The sequence below is a fragment of the Semicossyphus pulcher genome, unplaced genomic scaffold (genome assembly GCF_022749685.1).
Source record: "Semicossyphus pulcher isolate SPU_LCO1_2020_fin unplaced genomic scaffold, fSemPul1.0.p SCAF_10, whole genome shotgun sequence".
Taxonomy (NCBI): domain Eukaryota; kingdom Metazoa; phylum Chordata; class Actinopteri; order Labriformes; family Labridae; genus Semicossyphus; species Semicossyphus pulcher.
Window position 1 is genome coordinate 27,464,791 of NW_027211604.1, and position 23,899 is coordinate 27,488,689.

Sequence of the window (23,899 nt, forward strand, 5' to 3'; positions counted from 1 at the left end):
GGGAAAGGATAATCTGGCAGAGGAGGCGAGGCGAGGTTGTGAGCGTGGATGGTGGAGTGGAGCAAGGAGAGGAGTTGAGGATCCGGTGAGGCAGACAGGAAGGCAGATGGGGAGTAATGATCCTATGGCAACAGAGAGTCTTCTTTTATCAAACATCAGAGAAAGGCCTGACAGTTTTCTACCTCAGTGGCTGAAACAACAACCTGGCGACGAGTGGCTGGAGAACCGGGGTAGATATACTGTCGAGTTGATGAGTAGATGGAGAGCAGGTGTGCAGGTTTCCACAGGTGTGTCACATGAGCAGCAATCAGGAGGGAGCTGGAGAGTGTCACTGGGGGAGCGTTAGAAACCGTGATCCTGCATTTGTCCGTGTAAACGGACACTAATCTCCCGGAGGCCGACACATCATCAGCACTGCACAACAAACGGACACTCCTCATTGAAAAATAATTCATGTTTATCGCAGAGGAGAACGGAGATGTTTTAACTTCCTGTAACTCATCACGTGAGCAAAACAACGTTTTCATGCGGTGCATCATAACATAGACCTTACTAATTGATGATGAAATACGTTGCCAACTATTTTAATCATCGATTTTAATCAAGTTAATCGATTAGTTGTTGCAGCCCCACTTCTGGTACCAACGTTTGCATTTTTATGCAGAATCTGTAAAAAGACATTAGCTAGTTTCTGTTGGTATACATTTTAGATGGTAAACATAGTAAACACTGCCATACAGTACCTGCTGAGAACAGGAATGTTGTTGTCTTGCTACTGGCAGTTTCATTGTGAATATGTTAACATGGCAAGGTTAGCATTTAGCTTAAAGCCTTACAGTGGCTGGATGTAGACTCTTAGCGACGAAGGTAACACTGAGATAATGAAATACGATCCTTCATTAAAGTATAATTACATATATATTTATATTATATATAAAGATACATGTTTTTCAAAGCTTTTCAACGTCATTACAGATTTTACAATTTTACAATTTCTACAATGATCATGGACTATACAACAAAATATGCCGCTGAGAACAGCTACCTGTGTTAGCAACATGTTGTCTCTCCTGAATCCAAATGAACTCAAAGTGCCTTCATTTTCACCACAAGCTCTTCATCAACCACGTTTTCATCACTCTACCCTCCTCGGCCATCATGCTAGCTACATTCGCAGTCCCTACCATACTGACACCAGTTAACCTGACAGTAGCTGAAGGCTGGCTGGAGCGTCAACTGGTGTGACTTCATGGAACCTTGTGTGCAGGGTTCAATCCGACCGGTCAAATGTTTGCATGCTGAAGGGGGAATAAGCATGCAGAGCTTTGCAATGGGTTTATAGTGCATGTTCATATCAACATGATGAGGAAAATGTTATGTAATGGTGAATATGAGTTAGTTTGAACAACGGCTTCTTTCATACAAATGTTTTAGATCATTTAAATAAAAGGTTCTATTTTTAACTTGGCTGTACCAAAGCTGTAAATATCTCTCTGTGACGTCTTTACAAATATGTTACATCATCAACAAAGGCACGTTTGATCATCTCCCGGCTGGATTGATTTGAAATGTCATTTTAAACGTTGTTCTTCCTCCTCCATTGTGGCTTCACGCTGCTTGTTCAGTCAATCACTCCTCGGCGGTGTCACTCGTCCATGCCGTCCTCCCCGTTTCCAGTCTGCTGGTGGTGAAGCTGCTGAGGAGCTGTAATGGTGCTGGGATGAGCTGTCTGTGACCTAGTTTTGCCGTCTCCTCGTTAAATTGTTAATAGATCCTGAGTGCAGCATGGAGTCTCTCTGGGGAGTCCGAGCCAACATGAGAACCAAAAATAGCCTCCTCGAACTGGGAGGTAATTTATTTATTTTACCAATTACCTCCATGATCATGAAAAGCCTTCATGCCAGTGTTTTCCACACTCAGTCAGTGATAAAAACAAAAGCAGTGATAGAAAGAATCTCTGGAAACAGCACCATTTCATCTCACGCTGACTCTGTGGATGCAAATTTGAGCCTTGCTGATCCTGAAAAACAACCTGCTACAATCTGACAGCTTCATTTGAAAAAATTCACTAAGCCAGAAGCAGCCCGAGTGTTACTGTTTGTCTCTAAAATCATCAAAAAAATAGAAAAAGCAGCCTAATTAAAAGCAAGCTGGCCAAAACATGTAACATCTGCTCCTGATGTAGCAAAAACAGTGAGACAGCATTTAAAGCTGTTTCTGCTACAAACTGATGAATTGATCCATGAACCCCACGGGGGGTTAGGCAACAATGTGTGTCATGTTTTATTGTGTTTATGAGTAGGCTTTAAGGTATTATATTGTGTTTTTAAGTAAAGCCTAAAGGAAGTGCCTTAAACCTGCATTCTTTCCGCTGGCCAGGAGGGGGCGACTCAACTGGTTTGCACAAAGTTTGTTGTGTGTACTCTTATGAAAAAATAAGCCCACTTTTCAGTTGATTTATTACCTCAGTAAACAGTTTATGGTCTCAATTTCCAACAGAGTATTAGGGCTACGTTAAAGGTAAAAAAAAAGAGTATTTTAGGCTATTGTCAGCCTATATGCTATTAAAGGCCAATATCAGAAGAGCAGCCAGCCACCTGCGATAAAATGACTAAAATCATGGGACATTTTCAAATAACATCACTTTTCAGAGTCCTGACACTTGTGGTGAAATGTGGTGCTGATGTGCCTAAAGAATAAGTATTTTGTATTTTGACAAACTAAACTAAATATAAAGCAATGTGCTTGCACATAACTATGTGTTATACGGTAACAGTCTGCAGTGAAACCTAGGAGGCTCGGAGATCTCGTGAGGTACATGTATGCTATGCTTCCCTGCTACTAGGTGTGTTCAATAAATATAGCTGCGGCTAAAGTTGTATTAAACCTCCTGTGTAGTCTTAAACAAGTGTTACATCACAAGATGCTCCATGTTTCTCATTTTAGCTGCTGGCTGCTCTTCTGATATTCCCCTTCATAATAACATGTCGGCTAACAATAGCTTAAAATTATGACTTTATTCTTATAATGTAACAACTATTTTCTATTATTGTTACGACTTTATTCTCGTAATCTCCTAGGCCCTAATACTCTGTCATATCAATCAATGTGGAACTAGCCAACAACAATAGTAAGAAGTCGTGCTTCAGCAAATAATGCCAGTCTTTCTTTATCCAATCAACAGTTGTTATGGAAAAATTGGTTGAATGATCGATTACTAAACGTATTAAAAGCTGCAGGCCTTTTCATTTCTAGTTTTAAGTCAGCATTACAGAGGAATATTTATTTTGAATTTATGGTCCCATTTGGAAGAAGTTAGACAACAAAGCAGGGTATGCTTTAGGCCGTGGCTACCTGTGATTGACAAGCTGCAATGATAGAGGCTTAGTGATAAGTACCCTGACATACGGTCCGATGAATCAGGTTTTCTTTGGCACAGCACCAAGTTGCACTATGGGAAGACGGCAAGCTGGCCATTCATGTGGATGTTACTTTGTCACGTACCACCTACCTACACATTGTTGCAGACCAAGCACACCCCTTCATGGAGACAGTATTCCCTAATGGCAGCGGCCTCTTTCAGCAGGATAACGCTCCCTGCCACACTGCAAACATGGTTCAGGAATGGTTTGAGGACAAACGAGTTCAAGGTGACTTGGCTTCCAAATTCCTCAGATCTCAATCCAGTCGAGCGTCTGTGGGATGTGCTGGGCAAACAAGTCCGATCCATGGAGGCCCCACCTCACAACTTACAGGACTTAAAGGATCTGCTGCTCACGTCTTGATACCTCAGCACACCTTCAGAGGTCCAGGTCTAGAGTCCATGCCTCGACGGGTCAGGGCTGTTTTGGCGGAAAAAGGGGACCTACACAATATTAGGCAGGTGGTCATAATGTTATGGCTGATCGGTGTATCTGAGCACACACTGCTGGATCTGATCCCACAGCTCACGTGTGAACAAAATATTAATTTCTAGTGTTTTTTACGCATTTGCATTGTTAGTCAGCCGTAGCAGACAGGGCCATATGTGGATTATATACAGTACAGAAGGACATCATCATTAGTGTTGTAATTATCATCATTGCCAGCTATTAGTCAAGCTCCCTCTGTCTCCAGCATATGGGACCCAGAGCAGATAAACACTGCAGCTCCTCCTCTGGGACTGTGACAGCTCTGCGTCTCTGCACAATCTGTACACAGAACCAGCTCAAACACCAGCCAGGAACAGTGTTAAGTCCACGTTAGCTCACCACTTTACTGGCACTGAATGTGTGTGAGACTCTCCTTTAGTCCAGCTTCCTAATGAGGAGCTGTGCTGGATGCCAGGACTGACAGTTTGTTGAGTACGAGTACAACAGTATTATCACTATCACAGTAAATACAGAGAGCAAACGTGAGACTGGATCTGGATGATGAGGTTGAATTACAGCTCCTGTCAGTGTTTGGCTTTAAATTTCAGGTTTACATCTGGTTTTTAACCCTGTTAACTACAATATACAACCAGATCTCATTGACATTTGCAACGATCGTGTCATTACTTGATGGAAAATGCACCTCAGAGTAAATGTTGTGCACTTTGGTTAGTTTAAGACATTAAGACTACTTGGTTTGGAAAAAAATTTGCTTTGGGTTTAAGAGAGTGCTTTGCATTTATAAAGTTACGTACATCACGTTACATTCCTTACATGACTTCAGCAACTCTATGTTACATTCTTGACAAAAAGTAGACATTGTGGGTCTTGTAAACCAGCGCAAATTAACACAATCGAGCGAGAGTGATGCAAGCCAAATATTCACCAATTTTTGGTTTTAACACACCATCACACAGGACTCAAAATCGTGTCCCATGGGGGAGAGTCCTGTATTTTATTCCCCCATCCATCCCTCTGACTGCCTCCCTGTGCACACATTAGGCACTTTAAGCAGCGACGGCTGAGGGAAGGCTACAGCGCCTGTGAAACATGTTGCCGTAGTGCAGTGATTCTCAAACTGTGGGGGGCGGCATGACAGGGGGGGGGGGGGATTTCCATGACAGATTTCACATTCAGACACACACAGAGGAAAGGTCTAGCATTGCCAGTGGACAAATATATTACAGGGGTGAAACGAAAAACAGCTGACGGGTCAGATACAAACAAGACGACGTCGGCCGACGTTAACGCTGACAAACAACCAAAATCCAAGAAGTCAAGAAAATATCAACGCTTATCTTGCTCTTGCATTTACAGTAAATATGGTCAGAGAGGAAGAGAGCCCTGTCTGTGTTTTATGTCTTGAAGGTCTGGCAGCAGCTGCAACAATCTGTTTGTTGTTCTTGGCACAGATTGAACTTGTTATTGTTCTGAAAAAGTTATTGCACATTTTATTATATTTCTATTTGAAAACGTCTGATGGAGCAATAGAAATTGAAGATGTTTTTTTTTTATTTCAGAGAAAAGTGAAAAGCATGGTCACCATCTTGACGTTCTTTTAATAAAAGTTAAACTTGGGGGGTCTGGAAATTTTTCTCACTCCAAAGGGGGACATGACAGAAAAAGTTTGAGAACCACTGCCTGGTACCTACTGTATGGTAGAAATCTAATGTCACTAAGCAAAGATTTGTTCCTGACTGTTGCTGGCAACGGATGACATGTCTATAACTAACAAGAAAAACTGTCAGATTAGCGGGTATCTTTAACAAATATACTAATAATCCCTTACAACAACTAAAGGTAGAATCGAATATAAACGAAATGACAGCGTCAAAACGTATAATTACCTGCTTACACTCTGACGTTGCACTTACTTCGGCAAACCAGTCTTTCTCCCGTAGGAGACAGCTGGGCTTCAACGAGTGCGCAACGTGGAACGAATGCCGTAGCTGTCCCTTTAACCGTCGCTGCTTAAAGTCCCTTTTGGTGCTGTTTAGACTATGTCATCTGGACTGAAAGATTTGTGTTAAAAACACCATAAAGATCCTTATTGGCTTTCCACTGGCATCGCTTCCAATGTGCAGACAGATCATTTGAACACATTACTTCACACTTATAAGTTTACAATAACAAGTGTTACTGTTGATGACTTATTTACGTGAACAATTCTATCTGGAAGTAACACATACTGTAAGTGCACTATAGCTACATCTGGACCTTTTCCATACAAGGTGTGCAGAGCATAAAAGCTTTGTTCCGTAGAGCTTTTGCACATGTCTTATCAGAAGGCTGCAAAGTGTAGCTGCTTGGATTCTACCTGCAATGAAAACACAATATCATTGAATTTGGTGCTCTTGCATTTGGTTGGCTGTTTAAAGAATTAGGATTTTAGTGTATTACTGCACTGCACAAATCTGGGATAGAGAGGATTGATGGGTTTTTAAGTCTGCATGAGGCGGGTTGGCATTTTGTTCCCAAAAGGTTTAATGACATCAATACAGAGAGAGAGAAACCAATGGGCGATGTATTACTGAAGCGCACACAGGCGAATACAGAACTGTTTGGTGGCTTGTTGTGATACACGGCTGGTGTTCAGCAGAGTAGAAACTCCTTCTGTTTAGGAGACATTTAATGCATCACATCCGCAGCACTCAGAGGATTTACTGCCAGTCACCAAACCCTCAAATTAATTTGGGGGAAACTCCTGGGTGACAGTAATGGGATGCTGTTCTCTGTTGCTGAAACAATGGTGGTGTTTTCACATAAAATGCTGCTCAGTGCAGCTTTAACACATAGATCGTTCTGCTATGTCATTACAGCACACATCATTTAACCCTGTGTGAACCCAGCAGGTTCCTACTGGCTGCGCCAAAGCCTAGATTAAAAACATTTTGGTCCCAAATAGCTTCTCCCAAATGTAGATTAAAAAGAGTCGTTTTCCATCAGTGCACTGAGAGCTCACATTGACCTGCATGAGAGGCTTAGCCCGGCCAGATCTCATCCTTTAAATCAGCCCGAACAACTCTTTTTAGGGACTTTGATGTAATCTCCAAGTTTCACCTAACCTTCATACTTCTTATCGGTACCTGTTAATGATATAATCTACCTTTTGTGAAACATTTTACAAAACATTTCTGGTGCAATAAACTTCTAATCCGTCTTAAAAAGTCCTTCTAATTATAACCCACCAAAGCTCGTGTGACACCTGCTCCGTCGCCAGCTTTTAATCATCATGATAGCAGGCCTCACAGCTTGGTGTCCCTCGCCAGCTTCTGTACCACGCAGGATCCTTTACACGAGACACAGATAAGTTGAAGTGAAGGTCACAGCTGACAGGTGTGAGGGTTAGTGAAAAGACACAGAGAGGAGTTCAGATGTGCCACAATGACAGCTGATGCTTGCATGAATCAGTGTGAATCATCATCTTACTCCTTTGACCTGCTCTCACTCATACACACACTCCTACTCAGCATTTGTACTGCATCTGTAGAGCAGGAGATTTCTTTTATAATCAGTGAAAAGCTAAGTTTATTCTGTCCTGTGGGCACTTTTAAAGACTGTTTTTGTTTTCTTGTGTGGTGCTTTCAGGGAATTTGTTTTTCCAGCCCGTGTAGTCCCTTCTTTTAAAGCCTAAGTAAAAGTGTGTTTAGCTGCACATTTGATTGCACTGCTGAAGATATAAGGAGCCTTGGAGAACAATTGGTCTCTTCCCACACCTGCCTCACCCACAGCAGATCAAGAGGTGGAAGACGAGGTAGAAATCAATAAATTAGACTTTAATATCACTCTGTGGAGGTGAAAGCAAAGTTTTTTTTGCCAGCTTACATCCACACAAGACAAACTTAAAAGAACATCACTTTTCTAACAACCCACTAGCTAAAAGTCAGAGGTTTAATGAGCTGAGAGTAACTAATCACTCAAGTGAGCCCATTTGTGGATTGTTGCTTGTTTTGACTTGCTGTTGATGTCAGGTGACGTGGTGTGAAGAGCAGGAAAGTCTGTTTGGTGTGTCGGTTGGATGGGCCATCAGGTGGGTCCAACAAGCACAGGACATTGTAGAGACAGAGGTTGGGTTCCTATGTCAAACAAACGGTACATGTTGATTCCCTTATGTAAGTTAATGAGTTAAAATACTAAATGTATTATAAGTTATATAAGTTAGTACTTATTTCAACTCAAACAATGATCAGATTATTTGGAAAGTCCACCCAGATGCTGCTTATTTTTTAACGGCTAATGGCCGCTTTAGACTGGTTAAACTTTTTACAACGGACGGATCGCTGCAGCGTCAGCAGTAATGCGGGCGTTGTACCGGACTGTCATGGTGAAGAGGGAGCCGAGCCTGAAGGCAAAGCTTTCGATTGACCAGTCGATCTACGTTTCAACCCTCGCCTGTAATCACGAGCTTTGGGTAGTGACCGAAAGAATGAGATCGCGGATACAAGCGGCCGAAATGAGTTTCCTTCAGAGGGTGTCTGGGCTCAGCCTTAGAGAGAGGGGTCAGGAGCTCGGACATCGAGAGGGAACTCGGAGTAGAGCCGGTATTCCTTCACATTAAAGGGAGCCAGTTGAGGTGGTTCGAGCATCTGATTAGGATGTCTCCTGGGCGCCTCCCTGTTGAGGTTTTCCGGGCACGTCCAACAGGGAGGAGACCCCGGGGCAGACCCAGAGCTCGCTGGAGGGATTACATATCCCATCTGGCCTGGGAATGCCTCGGGATCCCCCAGGAGGAGCTGGGAAACATTCCTGTGGAGAGGGACAACAGGGTCAACTTGCTGGGCCTGCTGCCACCGCGACTCGACCCCGGATTAGCGGAAGAAAATGGATGGATGGTTTGATGGAGACTTTGTACAAGTCTAACAAGACATTGCATTTTTATTAATGCTGACTACAATGGTAAATTTTGGAATACTAACCAGATGTTACAGATTTCTTTTTGCTAAGTTGATCCCTTTTTTTTTGGAATACTTCCCAGATAATATCATGTAGGGTTAAGGTTATTGCTAACTTGACCCCAGAGCCATGCATGTCCAAAAAAGAGACCAGAGTGAAGAAGAAGAAGAAGAAGAGGAAGAAGAAAACATACTTTATTAATCTCCATGGGGAAATTCCATGTTTTTACTGTTATTACAAACATGCTACATGCACAGAGGCACAGACAGAATCCTGGAGAGATGTCAGAGTGAGGGGGCTGTACATGGACATGTTGGGGGTTTGGTGCCTTGCTTAGGAAAGGAACTGGCACTTCTCCAGCTATCAGCCCCAATTTCCATACTTGGTCCATACTGGAACTTGAACCAGTCACCGTCTAACTCCTAAAAGAAAGTGCCATTGACCAGGCTGCCATATTTGATGAGCGGGGAGTGAGGAAGTGACGGTCCAGTTCACCTTTGTTTGAATACATGAGTCTATACGCCCTCAAATTCACAGGAAAAGAGAGGGTTTTTGTGATGAAAAATTGAGGTTTTACTTATGAAACCGTTTCTAGCGCCGTGACAACTCGTACATGAAGAAGTTTTTGTCTTCCAGGCTCAGGTTCAGAGGCTGTGCAGTGCTCGATACGAGGAAACATCCTCCAGCTGTGATACTTTACAGTGCATTTGATTTTAAGTCGCACTGAAAAAGGCAAACATCAGCACTGCTGCGCCCGCTCTACTACTGTTTTCTCTTTTACCGTCAAAATCCCTTTTGAGGTTTTGAGTCCTTTGTTAAAGAAGCTGCTGGCAAACAGAGCGACAAAACCTCCTCAGCTGCTTAAAGAGAGGAAGCGACGGGAATCGAGCGGTGCCAAGCCTGAGCAAAGACCGAGACGGGCCACGACAAACATCTCATTTTAAATTCACTCATTGCTTCTGAAAATCCTCGTATGAATTTGTATGCAAATGCTCCTCTCTTTCTCCCTCTCTGTTTATGAGGCAGTGTGGAGAGAACCAGCTGAAATGATTGAGAGAGAACCTCCACTGGAGAGGAGAAAATTGAGCAGAAAAGGGAAAAGTGCTGGGCAAATTGTGCTAATGCGAAGAGAGCTCCCCCCCCTGCACATTAGGACTGGAGTTGTTATGTTGTTATGTAAGACCAGACTGTATCCAGGCTGAAAGAGGAAACAGGAGAGTCTGGGGGAGGGGTGGGGGGGTGATGATGACGATCAAAGTACTGTTGAGGGAAGAAAGAGAGAAAAGAGGAGCAGCAGAGGATTCAAAGCTCGTTATTTATATGAGAATATGAGTGCAATATTATGTTACAACCCAGCTTTGGATATAGAAGAGTAACAAACCAACATTTGAAGCGTTCGTGTCGTATGACTGAATCTCTGCTGCTGTCCAGTCGCCGACCTCTGACCTCCCGGTAATCTGAAACTCAAAGATTAGAAGAGATTAAGTTTGCAGACTTCAAAGTATTTTACAAAATCAAAAATCAAATATTTGGCTCGTCTAGTTATGCAACTGAATGCATATTTTATCATCCAATAAAATGTCTGGCGATAAAGATGAGAGACACTCAAGAGTCTGTTGCATCAATCTCAAATAAGTATAAACAGTTTAATGAGACGGCTGACATGTTGTGTGCCTGATGTATATTCTCGGTCTTGTCCAACACATCGTCAACGTCAAAAAGTCTACTGAATAAAAATACACAGTAAAGGGAAAACGTTATTGGTCAGGTGTAACAAAAGCAATATCGGACTTGTGGCCTCCTACGTGAAGGTCCTGTGTTGTTTGACCCATCTATCGCCTACTACTGCCGCACAAAGGACTGTCTCTGCCTTTGTTCTACGTCATGAAGAGAAGTTACTCTGATTATTGATATTGCTAATATAGGTGAGGATGGGTTTACACTATGAAAGGCCAGTGTGTCTGATGCAGACGCTGAAGGGTACCTTGTGGATCTGAGACGCCGTTAGAAAGAGTCGGTGTTTCACAACTAGGAAATGAAACTGCTAGGAAACCTCACGCCTAACTATAACTTCGAACATGAGAATATTTTATTTTTGTTTGTGATCATCCATTTATGTAGGTTTTTTTTAATTGTACTGCTGGCATGGCTGCAACCGAGACTTTTTGCCTTTATTTGATGGGACAGTGAAGATGGACAGGAAGAGCCTTTATGAAACCGGACACTCCGTCGCCGCGTGAACTCTGTTTTAAGTCACACTCACAACTGAACAGAGCACCTTTTGTTTAGCTGAAGGGATTAAGTACAGCAAACTCCAAACGTTAACTTTAAGACATCGATGTTATCTTAATTCATTTTCATTTGTACCGGTGATAACACGAAGCTTCAATTTATGGCGCATCTCTAATCTCACGGGGATCATGACATGGAGTTGCACCTGGTCAGTAAGTCAGCGTCGGTGCAGACAACCCACTCCACACTGAGAGGTTTTGGACAGCACTCAGTGTGGGGGACCCTCCACGCGAGCGCGCAAACACTTGAAGTGTGTAGGGATAGGGAATAGGGAGTGGCTTGAGAAAGTGTGGGGAGATGAGAGTGGGGATGACGTTCACCAAAGGGCCGCAAGTGGGAGTTGAGGCTGTGGTCGATGCGTTGAGGACTTGTACGTGCGGCGCCTGCTGAGTTAAACCGGCGTCCCCCTGAAGATTTTCAGATGACTTTTACCTCAGTGTTGATACATTTTCAAATTGACCACCATAATGTTATACTGGAAAATGTGTACTGCTAAATAATTCTCAGATATTTTTACATTTAGATGGTCTTAATTATGTCCAAGGACAAAACCCATCGCAGATGTAGGTTTGTATTCTGATCTCAGTGCAGTTGGCCAATTGATTCTTTATATTTCATCCCCAAACATGGTCTGTTCCTAAACCTAACCATTAGACTCGCTCCCTGAACCAAACCACTCTGCGGCTGTTACTCAGAACAAAAACTACGGACGTTATTTTTAGGGAGTCCCACAGTTTTATTGGCTTTATTGTATTAATTCTGAAGAAACACAGATAAAATGCTCCATCTCAGCTTTGCCTTAATGTTCCTTTTTCTCATAGTAAGAAGCAAAAATAATCTTTCTCAGGATACTTTTATCACAACACAGCCACCCACCAAAAACAGAAATAGCACCAACACCTCCTCTGAGGGAGAGCAGGCAGATTTTTTAATCGAAGAATGTTTTTTATCTGAAATGCAACCAATTATGGAAGAAGTCTATCTCCGAGGACTTGCGCCGGCTCCGCTCATATCTGTTCATGGCTCAGTTATCTGTTAAATGTATGAGAGGGCTAGTTGAAGCCTAAAGCAGGAGAGGAAAAAGGAGTAATAGATATGTGGGGAAAGAAAATCAAATCATACGACAGAAACAAAAGAAGAATTTGTGACTTAAAGCCGATTATTGATTCCAGCTTTTGGTACATTTGTCTTGATTTATAGATATTGCTCTGCATCTCTCCTCCATCACTCAAACATTATTGTTGCTCTGCTCCCGTACGTCCGCTCTGCCTGCCACTGAACGCTGGCTGGTGTCCTGGTGGGTGGAGGTGTGATGTATGGCACCGTCACTGTGTGCCTGACTGAGTAACAGAACTCCATCAGGCAGCGGAGAGTCAGCGTGGTGCTGGAGTCTCAGCGGCATCGCCTCTCTTTGAGTTCTGTGTGTAAACAGAAAAACAGATGGCCGCTGCTGCCAAGCAAGTCTCTCTTTTCTGGCTCTCATGATGGCAAACAGGAACACAGGAGGAGGACGTCAGCTTTATTTTGCCAGTTTCATTTTGCTTTGTTCCCACTTGGCTTAAACTTCAAAACTACTTTGTCATTTAAGTCAGTGAAAGCACAGGATTAATAATTCAGGCTGGGATGGAGAGGTGGTCTCTGCCTGCAGATGAATTTGTAGAATACAATGTTCTGTTAATCAAATCTAACTTACTATGAATGATGCCCTTGTACTGAGCGAAACAGACGCTCTGTGGTTTTATAATCAGTGCCTGTGGCCTGAAAGTCTTTGAGCAGGTCTAACTTAGTTAAGTTAATGTTGGTAATTTATTGGTCTCTAGCTGATGACGGTAATGTTTGATGGCTGAAGATCTAAAATTGTTCGTTAAATTTGGTTAATCAAAAATACAGCCAGGCACAAAGTACATAGAATAAGCACAACAGTAACATTAGATTGGTCAAACTACTGTGTTTAACTGAATATCACTGAGGATCAGTGTTGGGTAACGTTACTTTTAAAAGTAACTTGTTACTATGTTACCTCCTGAGGAAAGCAACGTGTTAGATTACTTTTGCGTTACCAAAAATTAAACCCCCTTTGTGACTTGTTACTCGTGTGTTATATTGTGAGGATGGCGTGTAGCCTGCTGTACGTCTACCTTTGAATGTATTGACTCTACCGTCATTGCATAGCGTTGTTTATGGCCCATAATCTGTAACTCTGCAGCCTGATAACAGGAATGACAGACGCACTATAACATTTACAGCTCTTTATGATGCTAACAGTCTGACAGTGAACTGGGCAGAGGCATACAGTATTAGGCACAGCTGTTTCCATGACAACAATACAACACAGGCTCTTAGTCCCACCAGTGTTGTGGAGCTGTGTTTAGCTGCAGATGCTTCTTCATATTTGAAGTAAAGCTCCTCACAGCTGACGAGCTTTTATCCTCCATTTCACCGCCATGTTGTTCTCGTCCCTTTCCCCCCAAATTCAAAATAATGTGAATATTTCTACAAAGTAAATGCTGTCCTCTCTGACATCTGAATTAGCTAGCTACGCATTAGCACTGACTCAGCTGTGTTTACCTTCTGCTAGTACGCAGCTACCTGCCAAGAAAGAGGAGAGAAACAGAAACAGAGCTTCAGGGATTTTCTGTTTTTGTGGTGACAAAGAGAAATACAGCAATTTATTACAGATTACTTTTTATGAAAAAGTAACTGAATAACAGATTACTTGACTTGCAGATTACAATGTAACACATTACCCCAACACTGTTAAGGATTACAGTTAGAGCAGAAAATGAAGTGTTGAGAAAGTATGCTGATTTCACATCACAGGGTTATTTCTCATGAGTATCACTGCTTGTCCTTTTCCTGGAAGGGACCGTTGTTGTAACTTGGTCTATTGATACCACGCTGTTATTTGAAGAAACAGAACTATAAACGGATGATTTGAATGTATTATCCACAGGCCAGGGCGTATTGTGATGCAAGTGAACAAATTTAGATCAGAATGATGCAACTGCAGCTAACTCCTCTCACACACACTGTACTTGTCTGTGCATTTGGAAGCTCTTATTTCCAGAGCTGAGTGCATCTTGTAATGTTGCAGAGCATCAGCCGTCTGTCAGGGGAGAACAGTCGGGAGCTGTTAGAGCATGAACAGTGAGTGTGCCTGTGATGCAGAAACATGGATTATAGATCAACACATCTCCTCCCAGCTCCCTGTTTCATGTTCAGTGTGACAGTGTGAGGACGACTTCCTCTGATGCTCTCTCTTTGAGGAACACAAGAGATGTGTTTAATCTGGTTTTGTTATCAAAGATCTTGAAATTAAAGTGTGCTTGGAATCAAGTTTTTGTAGTTTCAAAGTCACATGTGGGGTTCTTTTTTCATCTTTATAAATAATGATGATGATTGTGTTTTTCTCTATTTTTCTTGCAGAGACAAGCATCTGGAGCAATGACTGGAAACAGCAAGCCATCTGCTGGCCAAGGTATTATTTTGTTTTCTAATCACTTTCAGTGTGAAAGGCAGGACATGTGATTCAGACTGAACTGATCTTGTGTGGTTCATACAGCATTCTAGATAGTAATAGAACAAAATTATAGTTAGTTTGGGCTTTTGGCTACAATTACAACAATAGTTATTATTATAACTGTTACATATTTATTGTAACTGAAATTTCTTTACAGATCTAAGACCCTGTGTTTCAAGCATGTGGGCACATACAAGGAATTTGACTCTTGGGTTTTCTGTGCTCTCAAAGTACAGACACACGTACGAAACAGACTAAACTTAAAAACAAGGACAGGTTAGACCAGGCAACACCGACACTTAGACACTAAAAACTAACTTACTTATACAACACTTAAAGACAGGAGGCAATAGACAATAGTGCAAAGGTGCAGAGATAAATATGGTTGTGCATCAGGTTATGTACAAGAGGTAGATGGTTGTAGTTTTTGCAGTATAGAGAATGTTGATTGACCTTCGATGTAGTCGAAGTTCAGACAATATTCACAAATGCGCAATTCAGTCACAAACCCCAAAGTGCTTGTTTTAAACTGCAGCAATGTAATATTAGTGTAATTAAGGTCAAATGATAACTTTTCTTAATAATTTATAAAATTGAATAAACAAAACAGGACAATCTTTTTTTGTTTTCATGCATTTTGCAATCAAAATGTTTTTTACAAACCGTGACTCTTTTTCTCTGGCAACACCTGAGAGTTTGACGAATATCTGAAACAATCATTGCAAACCCATAAGGTTCGTATTCAGTGGAAACAATGACTGCTCCAGTAAAAAAAACTATTATTTGGCCCCTGGAAAAAGCCACTGTCAGTCAAAGCTGGTGTTCTCTGTAATCAATAGAAGCAATAATATTTGAAATTGGCGCCACAGCTGTGGAGAAAGTTGCACAAACAGCTCGTGGTGTCGCCCATTCTACATTCCTACAACACCCAGCATGCACTGCGCCCCTCCCTCTGAAAGGAACGGCCCAGCGAGGGACGCTGGAGTGAAATACTACCGTTTTGCTGCAGGCAACGGCTCAGAGCGGTACAGAATCAGAAATACGACGAGAATATACCGGTGGATCGTCTGAAAAATCTTCAGTCTGCAGTCTACATTTCAAACCTGACGATTCTGAATGAGACATGACATCAGAGGCGGGCGTCCTAGATTGAGCAAGTGTAGTTTAGCGAGCTCCCTGGCCTCCGCCAGATGATGCGTTTTACCTAGTCTAGTGGAAGTTTTCCAGGGCCCACTGGAGAAGCGGAGAGCGTCTTTCAAAGGCACAGAGAGAAATTGCATACTATAATGGCTTTAGCTCCCCATAATAACATGATAGGACTGAGGTTGAAAATTGGCGAACTGGCCCTTTAAAGAACATTCAAAGTCTACAACAGTGCATACGGTTGATAAGCAGTAAATAACCTGATAGTGTTAAACAACAACATTAGCCAGCTAACCAACCACTGTCCCCAAATCAATAACCAGATTTATAGGAAACAAATGGCGGGCCAGGATGACTTTCCTGTCTTACTTTGTACAATCCACGTATTCTGGTACCTGAGTGCATTTTGTTTGTGTGCACCAACTTTACATTGATAAAATGCAAAGACAAGGACCCTCTTGAAAACAAGATAGTGGATCTGAGAACGCTATCATCCAGAGATCAATAATTTGATCAGTTTGATGAAATAATATACCTGTCACACTTATTTACATAATAAGTTAATATTCTCCAAAATGTCTGAACATCCTAGGAAGAGTTGTCCACAACAGGAAAGATGTCTTTTTTCTGTCAGAACACAACATAAGCGTGGTTTTCTCTTCCATGGTAGCAACACAAATGAAGACCTACTTTGCAAACTGGGCCATGGTATTGTTGGCATAATGCTGCAATTCAAATCCCTTGAGTTATGGAGGGTAAAATTTGGCTTGCAGTACTTGGCAGAATCCTTTGAAATTCATAAATGGTGTTAAGTGCAGTACTGTCATCCTGGCTAAATGAGAGGATGCAAGAACAAAGGCCTTTTTCACATGAACCTCCGACCAGTGGACAGCAGCTCCGGGGAGATGAGCGTGAACAGGTCTGACACTTCCTCTCTTACGTGCAGGATCACCAGATGCTACCAAAGCAAATGATATTTTTTCATAAAAATACGTCTTACAGGTTCATGCCACTGGGATTCCTTGTTTCTTGCCGGCATGCAGACACAGTACATCTTTTAAAGTGCTTTTTGCAGTCTGCACATTTACAAAATGAGGTTTCATGGCAGCATATGAAACAATACACAGAGGAATCACTGAATGTAATCTGCACTCCCTGAAGTTCTCCCTACACAATGGACGCTGCAGGTTAATAGCAGTCCATTCACGGCTAAATGGCTCCTTGGCCCCGCTCAGCAGCCCTCTGTACCTGGAGACCATGTGTCACCTCTCTCCTCTCTCTGGGGCTGCTGATAACACCGTAAGACCCGTGTTGAAATGGATTTCTGTCCTAACTTCTGGGATGATGAAGTGTATCACGGCTCAGGCTCAGTCTGCAGGGAGGCTCCCTGGCACTGATCAGGAGGGATTAAAGGAACCTAAATTGAATTTGATAAAGGTGTGAATTACACTCATTTGACATTTTCACACATTCACACTTTTTACCTCTTTGCATTTTCTGCCTCCTTCCTTTGTTTGAGATCAGCTTTATGTGAGTGGCTGAACTTTGCCCCCTATTAAATGTTCACATGAAATAATTGAAAGTATATAAAAAGTGGACGTAGCCACCTTGACGTTGTGGACTAGCCTTTTGTAGACTCGAGTTTTGGTTTTTGGCCGCTGATCATCTTGTTTTTGGGAGCCAGAAGTGACCATATTTGAACAAGAGCATGGATACATGTCCTTCTGGTGGACAGTTTTGTTGTTGAGCCCAACACCATCTTGCTTTATCGACTATTTAACTTTAAATTAGACTTATTTTAAAGCTCCTGTGAGGAGTTTTTCTCTGGTTATGAAACAGACTGAAATTAATTCAGATGACTCTATAAGAGCTACAAAAGCAAACCAGACCATCAGCGACAAGACTGATTATTTCTATATAGTTATTTTTTATACCTGAAACTGCTGGCGGGGGGGTAGGTGTCAGATGAAGAGGTTAACTGCACGCTGCCTTTGTTTACATTTTCCAGGGCAAACATTAAAAGTGAGTGATACATATGACTGTTAAAGAAAGCAGGATGAGATTGTTTGTTAAAAACCACCACGTAAGCATGTACAGGACAAAAGCAGCAAAGATATAAGCAGTACGGCTTTGTCCACAGGGGGCGCCAAAATCAACACAAACCAAAAGTTCCACACGGGAGCTTTCAAACTAAAGATTGAGACCATAAACTCATAAAGAAAAAAGGAAAATAAGGTCATAAATCTTCTGAGAATTAGGTCGAATTAAACTCAATTGTACATTTTTTTTCAACCAGTGGAGTCACCCCCTGCTGGCCTTTAGAAGAAATGCAGGATTAAGGCACTATTTATTTGTAGTCTATGTTTGAAATGTACAGTGTTAGGAAAGCTATCATATCATCATTCAACATACCAGCACAAATCTAATACAAGAGAGGGGAGTAAAAGGAAAATGGGGGTGATACAAGAATGAACATCTCCATTACACTGGTTGTTATTGGTAAAGAAAGAAATCTGTAAGGATCCTTTCCATAATGTCCATGAGACACTTTGAATAACAGTCTGAGCCTGTCAGTACCTTTGAGCCATTTAGACCCCAAAATATGTAAAGATGGAACGCCAAAATATGTAAAAAACAAAAAAAACAATATGTATGTATGAGACCCTGAAATAAGTAAAAAAAAAAAAAAAAAAGTGAACCTAAAATATGTAAAAAGTAAAAAAAAAAAAAAAAAAAAAAGACCCCAGAATGTGTGGGGAAGAAAATGAACCAAATTTTTTTTTTTTTAAATTGCCCCCAAAATATGTAAACAAACAAAAAAAGGGCCATGAATTATTTAAAAATTGGGCCCCAAAATATATAAATATTAGACCCCAAAATCTGTAAACAAAAAAGAGAAAACAAATTAATTTACCCCAAAATATGTTTAAATTGGGCCCAGGTTTAAGAAGATCAGCATTCCCTCTAAGTACCAAAGAAGATGTTCAAAAATCAATCTGGTTTATAACATACTGTATGTTGATTTGACCTTTGACATACATGCTTCGTTTTGTATCTCTTTAATGTATATAACGTAGATTACAAAGAAATGTTTTACCAAACAACTTGAGACCATAAACTCATTATGAAAATAAAGTAATAAATCAGCTGAGAAGTAGGTCTAAGAAACTGTGTTACCAAACAACTTCACATCATAAATATTATATAGATCCTGTTCTGTTAATGGAAAGATGCTTTTTTAAAGCCAGCTGGATGTCCGCCATTCAACTGCCAACTAGCTCACACGCTAACAATGACCTGTGATGCTGAATAAGGCTGAGCTGTTGGGGTTGACTAAAAGGGCATCGTGTGTGTATGAAAATCAATATCTTACCCTTTTCCTATAGACACAGGACCCCACAGTTTGAGGGAATAGACGTTTCTTTCCATGGTTTGTTGAGTCTAACTTGTGGTTCAGCTTTTACACTCGTTGCTCGGCTCCTCAGGTCACCTTCCTGGGCTTTAGTTGCTCAGTATTCTTTAGACCGGACCGTCATCAATCACTGTCGATACACTGAGGTTGCTTTAAACCTCACAGGAACCAATTTGAACATGACCTTTCACAAACCTCATATGGAAATATTCATCATCCATTGTGGCGATTTGATTTCTTCATGCAGCAGCACAACACGTACCTGAAACTGTGCTGTGCCGGGCTCATAAAGTCTTACGTCCTCTGTGGTGTAAAGGGCAACGAGCCTGTGGAGCAGGTGTGAATGTAGAGGAGGAAGCTGCGTGTGTGTGTGTGGAAGAGACACATAGAGACGTTTGTGTGGCTTCTGCAATCATGAAATATGCATTTGTTTTTACTGTCACATGTATCATCCAAGGCATTCAAGGTCAACAAAAGGTTCCATCCAAACGTAAGTAAGCCATTTGGAAAGATCTCCACTAATGCTCGAGCTCACACCTCGCTCAGCAGGTCAGCACATTCATGCACAGAGCACCAGACTGCATGATAACTATGCTGCTTGGATAAACAACTTACTGTGTCACCTCCCATAAAGCTAGATCTCACTTGCTTAAATCACACCTCACTTCTGCTTTACATGTGTTTGAGCAGCCTGCATTAAGTAACACTCCTTTTCTGGACACTTTAGCACCAACACTTTGGTTCTGTTATGTATGATGATGTCTTTGTAATACAGTATTAAACCTTTCAATGAGCAGAGTTTCTGTATCTTTCAATGAGGCATGTCTGAGTCTCTTCACACAGGAGGGGGATGATACACAGCATGAATGTTAAAAAGAGGGCAGCTTATTTATAAATGGGTGATTAGAGGAGTTTATTTCCTCTCATTAAAGTCTGACAGACTATTTGGGTTCTTTACTGTCCATTTATTGAAAGTCAGACATTTAGAATGACATTTGAATGAGGTCACTAATTTCACAAAGCAACCAAGAAAAAAAAGTGCCTGTAAAACCTGAAATTAAATTATATTTTCTTTGCATGTTTAATGAGTCCATTAATCCTTTATCCTTATAGTTTACCCTCCGTTAGAGAGCACACTGATTTTTAGTGTCAAATAATTGTCTAAACTCAATAATAGAGCCTTTTCAACAATTAAGGAAGAAATAAAGCTGAACTATTTGTCATGAAAATGGAAGAACAGCGTAACATTTTAAAAATGGGATTGTCTTGGATGGCTTCCATTGTCAGTCAGTCTTCATCTTTGAGAAATAATACTGACTGAATATGGAAGTATAATGTGATGAGGTTGAATGCAGAGTGATCTGTGTTTTATTTATTTTCAATTTCGCCTCTAATCTCAAATCTTTTGACGTCAGCATTTATGCAATATCAAACTGGAGGGAGTGCTGTTATATTGAATATCAGCACCTCTGTGGTCACAGCTGTGGTGATCAGTACAGCTCTACACACAGCATATAGTAATTAACAGTAATAGTCAACAACAGATCATTCATTTTTGTTTATACAAGTTTGTTCTGAACAAGTAATCTGATTGGACAAGAGGCATTCCATGAGTGCTGATATAGAGAAGAACTTCACTGGGACTCGTCACTCTGTGTATCACTCCGCCTCAGCCAGGTGTTCTTAATACTGATAATTAACAACACAGCAGACCGTGTGTGTCTACCCTGATCAAGCTGGTGCCTCTGAATCACACAGCAGACTCTTATCTCACTGGTTGATGATAAATTAAAACAAACAGATAAATGTAGATGATAAAAACAGCTGATCTGTGGTAACCTGGAGACACAGAGCAGGAGAATGTTTGGGTTGCTTGGCAACAAAAGTCCAGTTTCAGTTAAGTTGTGGAACTAGTTCAGTTGGTGGAACAAAAAATAATCTGTTGTTGATTGTGACTTCTTACTACTATTTGCCGCTTGTATAACTGTTGTATAAAAGCAATATCACACTCAAGGTTGTGATGTTATACTGAATATAATCACGGCCGTGATTATCTGTTGCACTCTGCAGGCCGCAGGCCTCGTGCCTGCGACTGAATCACAGCCATGATGATATTCAGTACAACATCACTCCCTCTCATGTGATATTGCTTAATTGTTTATTTAACAGTTTCTACAAGTAATCTGATTGGATAAGAGGCATTCCATGAGTGCTGATATAGTATACAACAGCACTGGGACTTTCATCTGTATCACTCCGCCTCGGGTGTTCTGAATACTGTTAATTAACATTACAACAGACGCTCCTTGTTGAGATTAATCAATCACATTTGCCCTGAAAGCATCTGTCAGCAGACTCCTATGTTCCTGGTGGTGTGATACATGGAAACATACAGGTAAAGGTTCATAAGACAAAGGAGCTGGTCCTTGGTGACACATAAACTACACAGAGTATCAATAGTTCAGTGTTGACGAGACATTAAATAATCAAAAAAACTAAAAAAGCTGTTTGCTTATCCATTTTAACGACGACACAGCTTGTAGAGCTGTTTGTTTCCACTGTTGTTGCTGTTGTACTGAATATCGGCACAGCTGTGATTATCGTCTTTGAACAAATGACAGACGTGCTGATATTCAGTACAACAGCACTCCCTCTCGTGTGATATCGCTTCAGTGCACTTACAGATGTACCATAGGTGTTTCATCAGGATGGGAGGGATTACTTCAGTGCTTTGCACACCTACAGTCATTAACATGGACGCCATGAGCACATTCTTTCGTATGCCTTCTGCAGCTTTTATAGAATGACTCTCTCTTTAACATGACTGCAAAATCCTGAGAAAAAGTTTTAAAAAAATCTTTGGTTTAATGAATGTAAATACTGGAGATTAGCAAAGCTTCTGAGACACATTAGCCATCTCACTCTCTCCGCTCTGCTCCCCTCAGATGAGAAGAAGAACAACCTCCCGGAGGACTTCGACATCGACATGAAGGACCCGGAGACCGAGAAGGCCGCCGTGGCCATCCAGTCACAGTTCAGGAAATTCCAGAAAAAGAAGCAGGACGTGAAGTCGTAGAGCGGACGCCGCCAGCTGCGGCGTCACTCGATGTGGGCCAAGTCTTGCATGTCAATCAAACTGCACCGTCATGGACTGAAAAGGAGGGGTGGGGGTGGGGTTCCTGAAGGTGGAGGTCAGGGGTGGGGAGGCCTGGGGTGAAAAAGTATCTGTGAAAGTGTGTGTTATAAAAACTATTATATACAAGAAATATTCATGATTAAATTCTGAATGTGTGTATTTAAATGTTATCTCTGATTTTGCTATTTTCTGGTTTTTACTTCAATGACACGTTAGTTTAGCTGTAGTAGAGCTTAAGGTTTTTCTTATGTCCCTTCAGTGTAAAATACCCATGTTAAGGACAAACTAAAGTAAGTCTCATCAGCAGTCAAACAATAATTATCTTTAATTCAGGAGGAATATAAAGCCACATGCATCTCTGTGATTGATTTCATTGACAGTCCTGGCAAGTCGCCATTATCACAACATGGTTACGCTCCACTGGGCGTCTGTTAAAAGCATCTCCCTCTGGGTAAAATGATCCCTCACAGTTACCAGTGCTTTCATGCTGTACGACTGTTGCTTTTAAAATCTAATCAATGTCTAATTTGTATCTCGATGCTGGAGGTCTCCCCTCCGTCATGTCTATTTTCATCGGACGACATGAGCCTCTCTGAGCTGAGTGTCTTTGTTTGGTTTGTAGATGTCGTGCTCGTGATTTGATTCCACGTTTGTGTTTCTTTCCTCGTTCCTCTCTTAATGTGATTTAAAAAATGTCATTGTTCAGTTGGCTCACACATGTATACTGTACAAGCACATTCGATTATGCATGCAAGCTTGCAGAGAAGGACACACACAAACACACACAAACATGCATATACACACAAACAAAATAAATAAAGACATTGGAAAGAAGTGTGAGTTGGTTTACTTTCTGTCACTGCATCAAATAATTCCACCAAGTACACATGGCTGCTAGGAGTCCAATTGTCCTCCTTAATGTATGCAGTATGTGCAAGATGAGCAGCAGATTAAAATAACATCTATTTATTACAACAAGCCTTTTTCCAATTCATAGATATGACCTTGACCTTGCAATAGGCTAAATTACTGATGCAATAGATCACCACATACTCAGTGTGGCTCCAAGATCCTAATGCACCGTACTGTTGGGTTTTTATGCCCCTTTACAGCAGACTGACTTTATATAAACTTGCATATTAAGCCGGAGATGTATTTTCTTTTGACTACACGTTTGCGTGCTCATTATGGCTGCCATGCGTTCCCTGCGTCAGTGTGGAGCATCGGCTGTGCACATCCTCAAACATAAATATGCGAGATGCAGTGTGCACATATAGGAGCAGTGTAGAGGCACAGTGCAGAGGCAGAGGGGATGTGACAGGGACAACACAGCAACAGGAACAACAATAGCAGAAAGTTCTGAAGACAAGCCATGATAAGCCATGTCTACAATTATCCACATCAGTATGATGTGTCATTCAAACATGCCTGTCTAAATAGCTGGCAACAGATAAGTTACATTAAAGAAGTCGCGTCTGGGATGATAACGTCCATGCATGGAGGAAAATGTTGGAGAAACGGAGTGGGGACTGTGACGACGGTGTGCTCCGTCCACCGAACACACAAAAGCAGTCCATTTTTCTGCCCTGATC

At 41.5% G+C, this 23,899-nt stretch overlaps 1 protein-coding gene across 1 annotated transcript in view; it reads left to right on the plus strand.

Annotated features, from left to right (window-relative positions):
- pcp4a (Purkinje cell protein 4a) overlaps window positions 1–23,141 on the plus strand; it is a 35,960-nt gene extending 12,819 nt beyond the window's left edge. The window contains exons 2-3 of the mRNA XM_069677730.1: window positions 14,523–14,574; window positions 22,117–23,141. Of these exons, the coding sequence (XP_069533831.1) occupies window positions 14,523–14,574; window positions 22,117–22,247 (183 nt within the window). The 3' untranslated portion in view covers window positions 22,248–23,141. The remainder of the gene's footprint in view (window positions 1–14,522; window positions 14,575–22,116) is intronic.
- The last annotated feature ends 758 nt before the right edge of the window (window positions 23,142–23,899 follow it).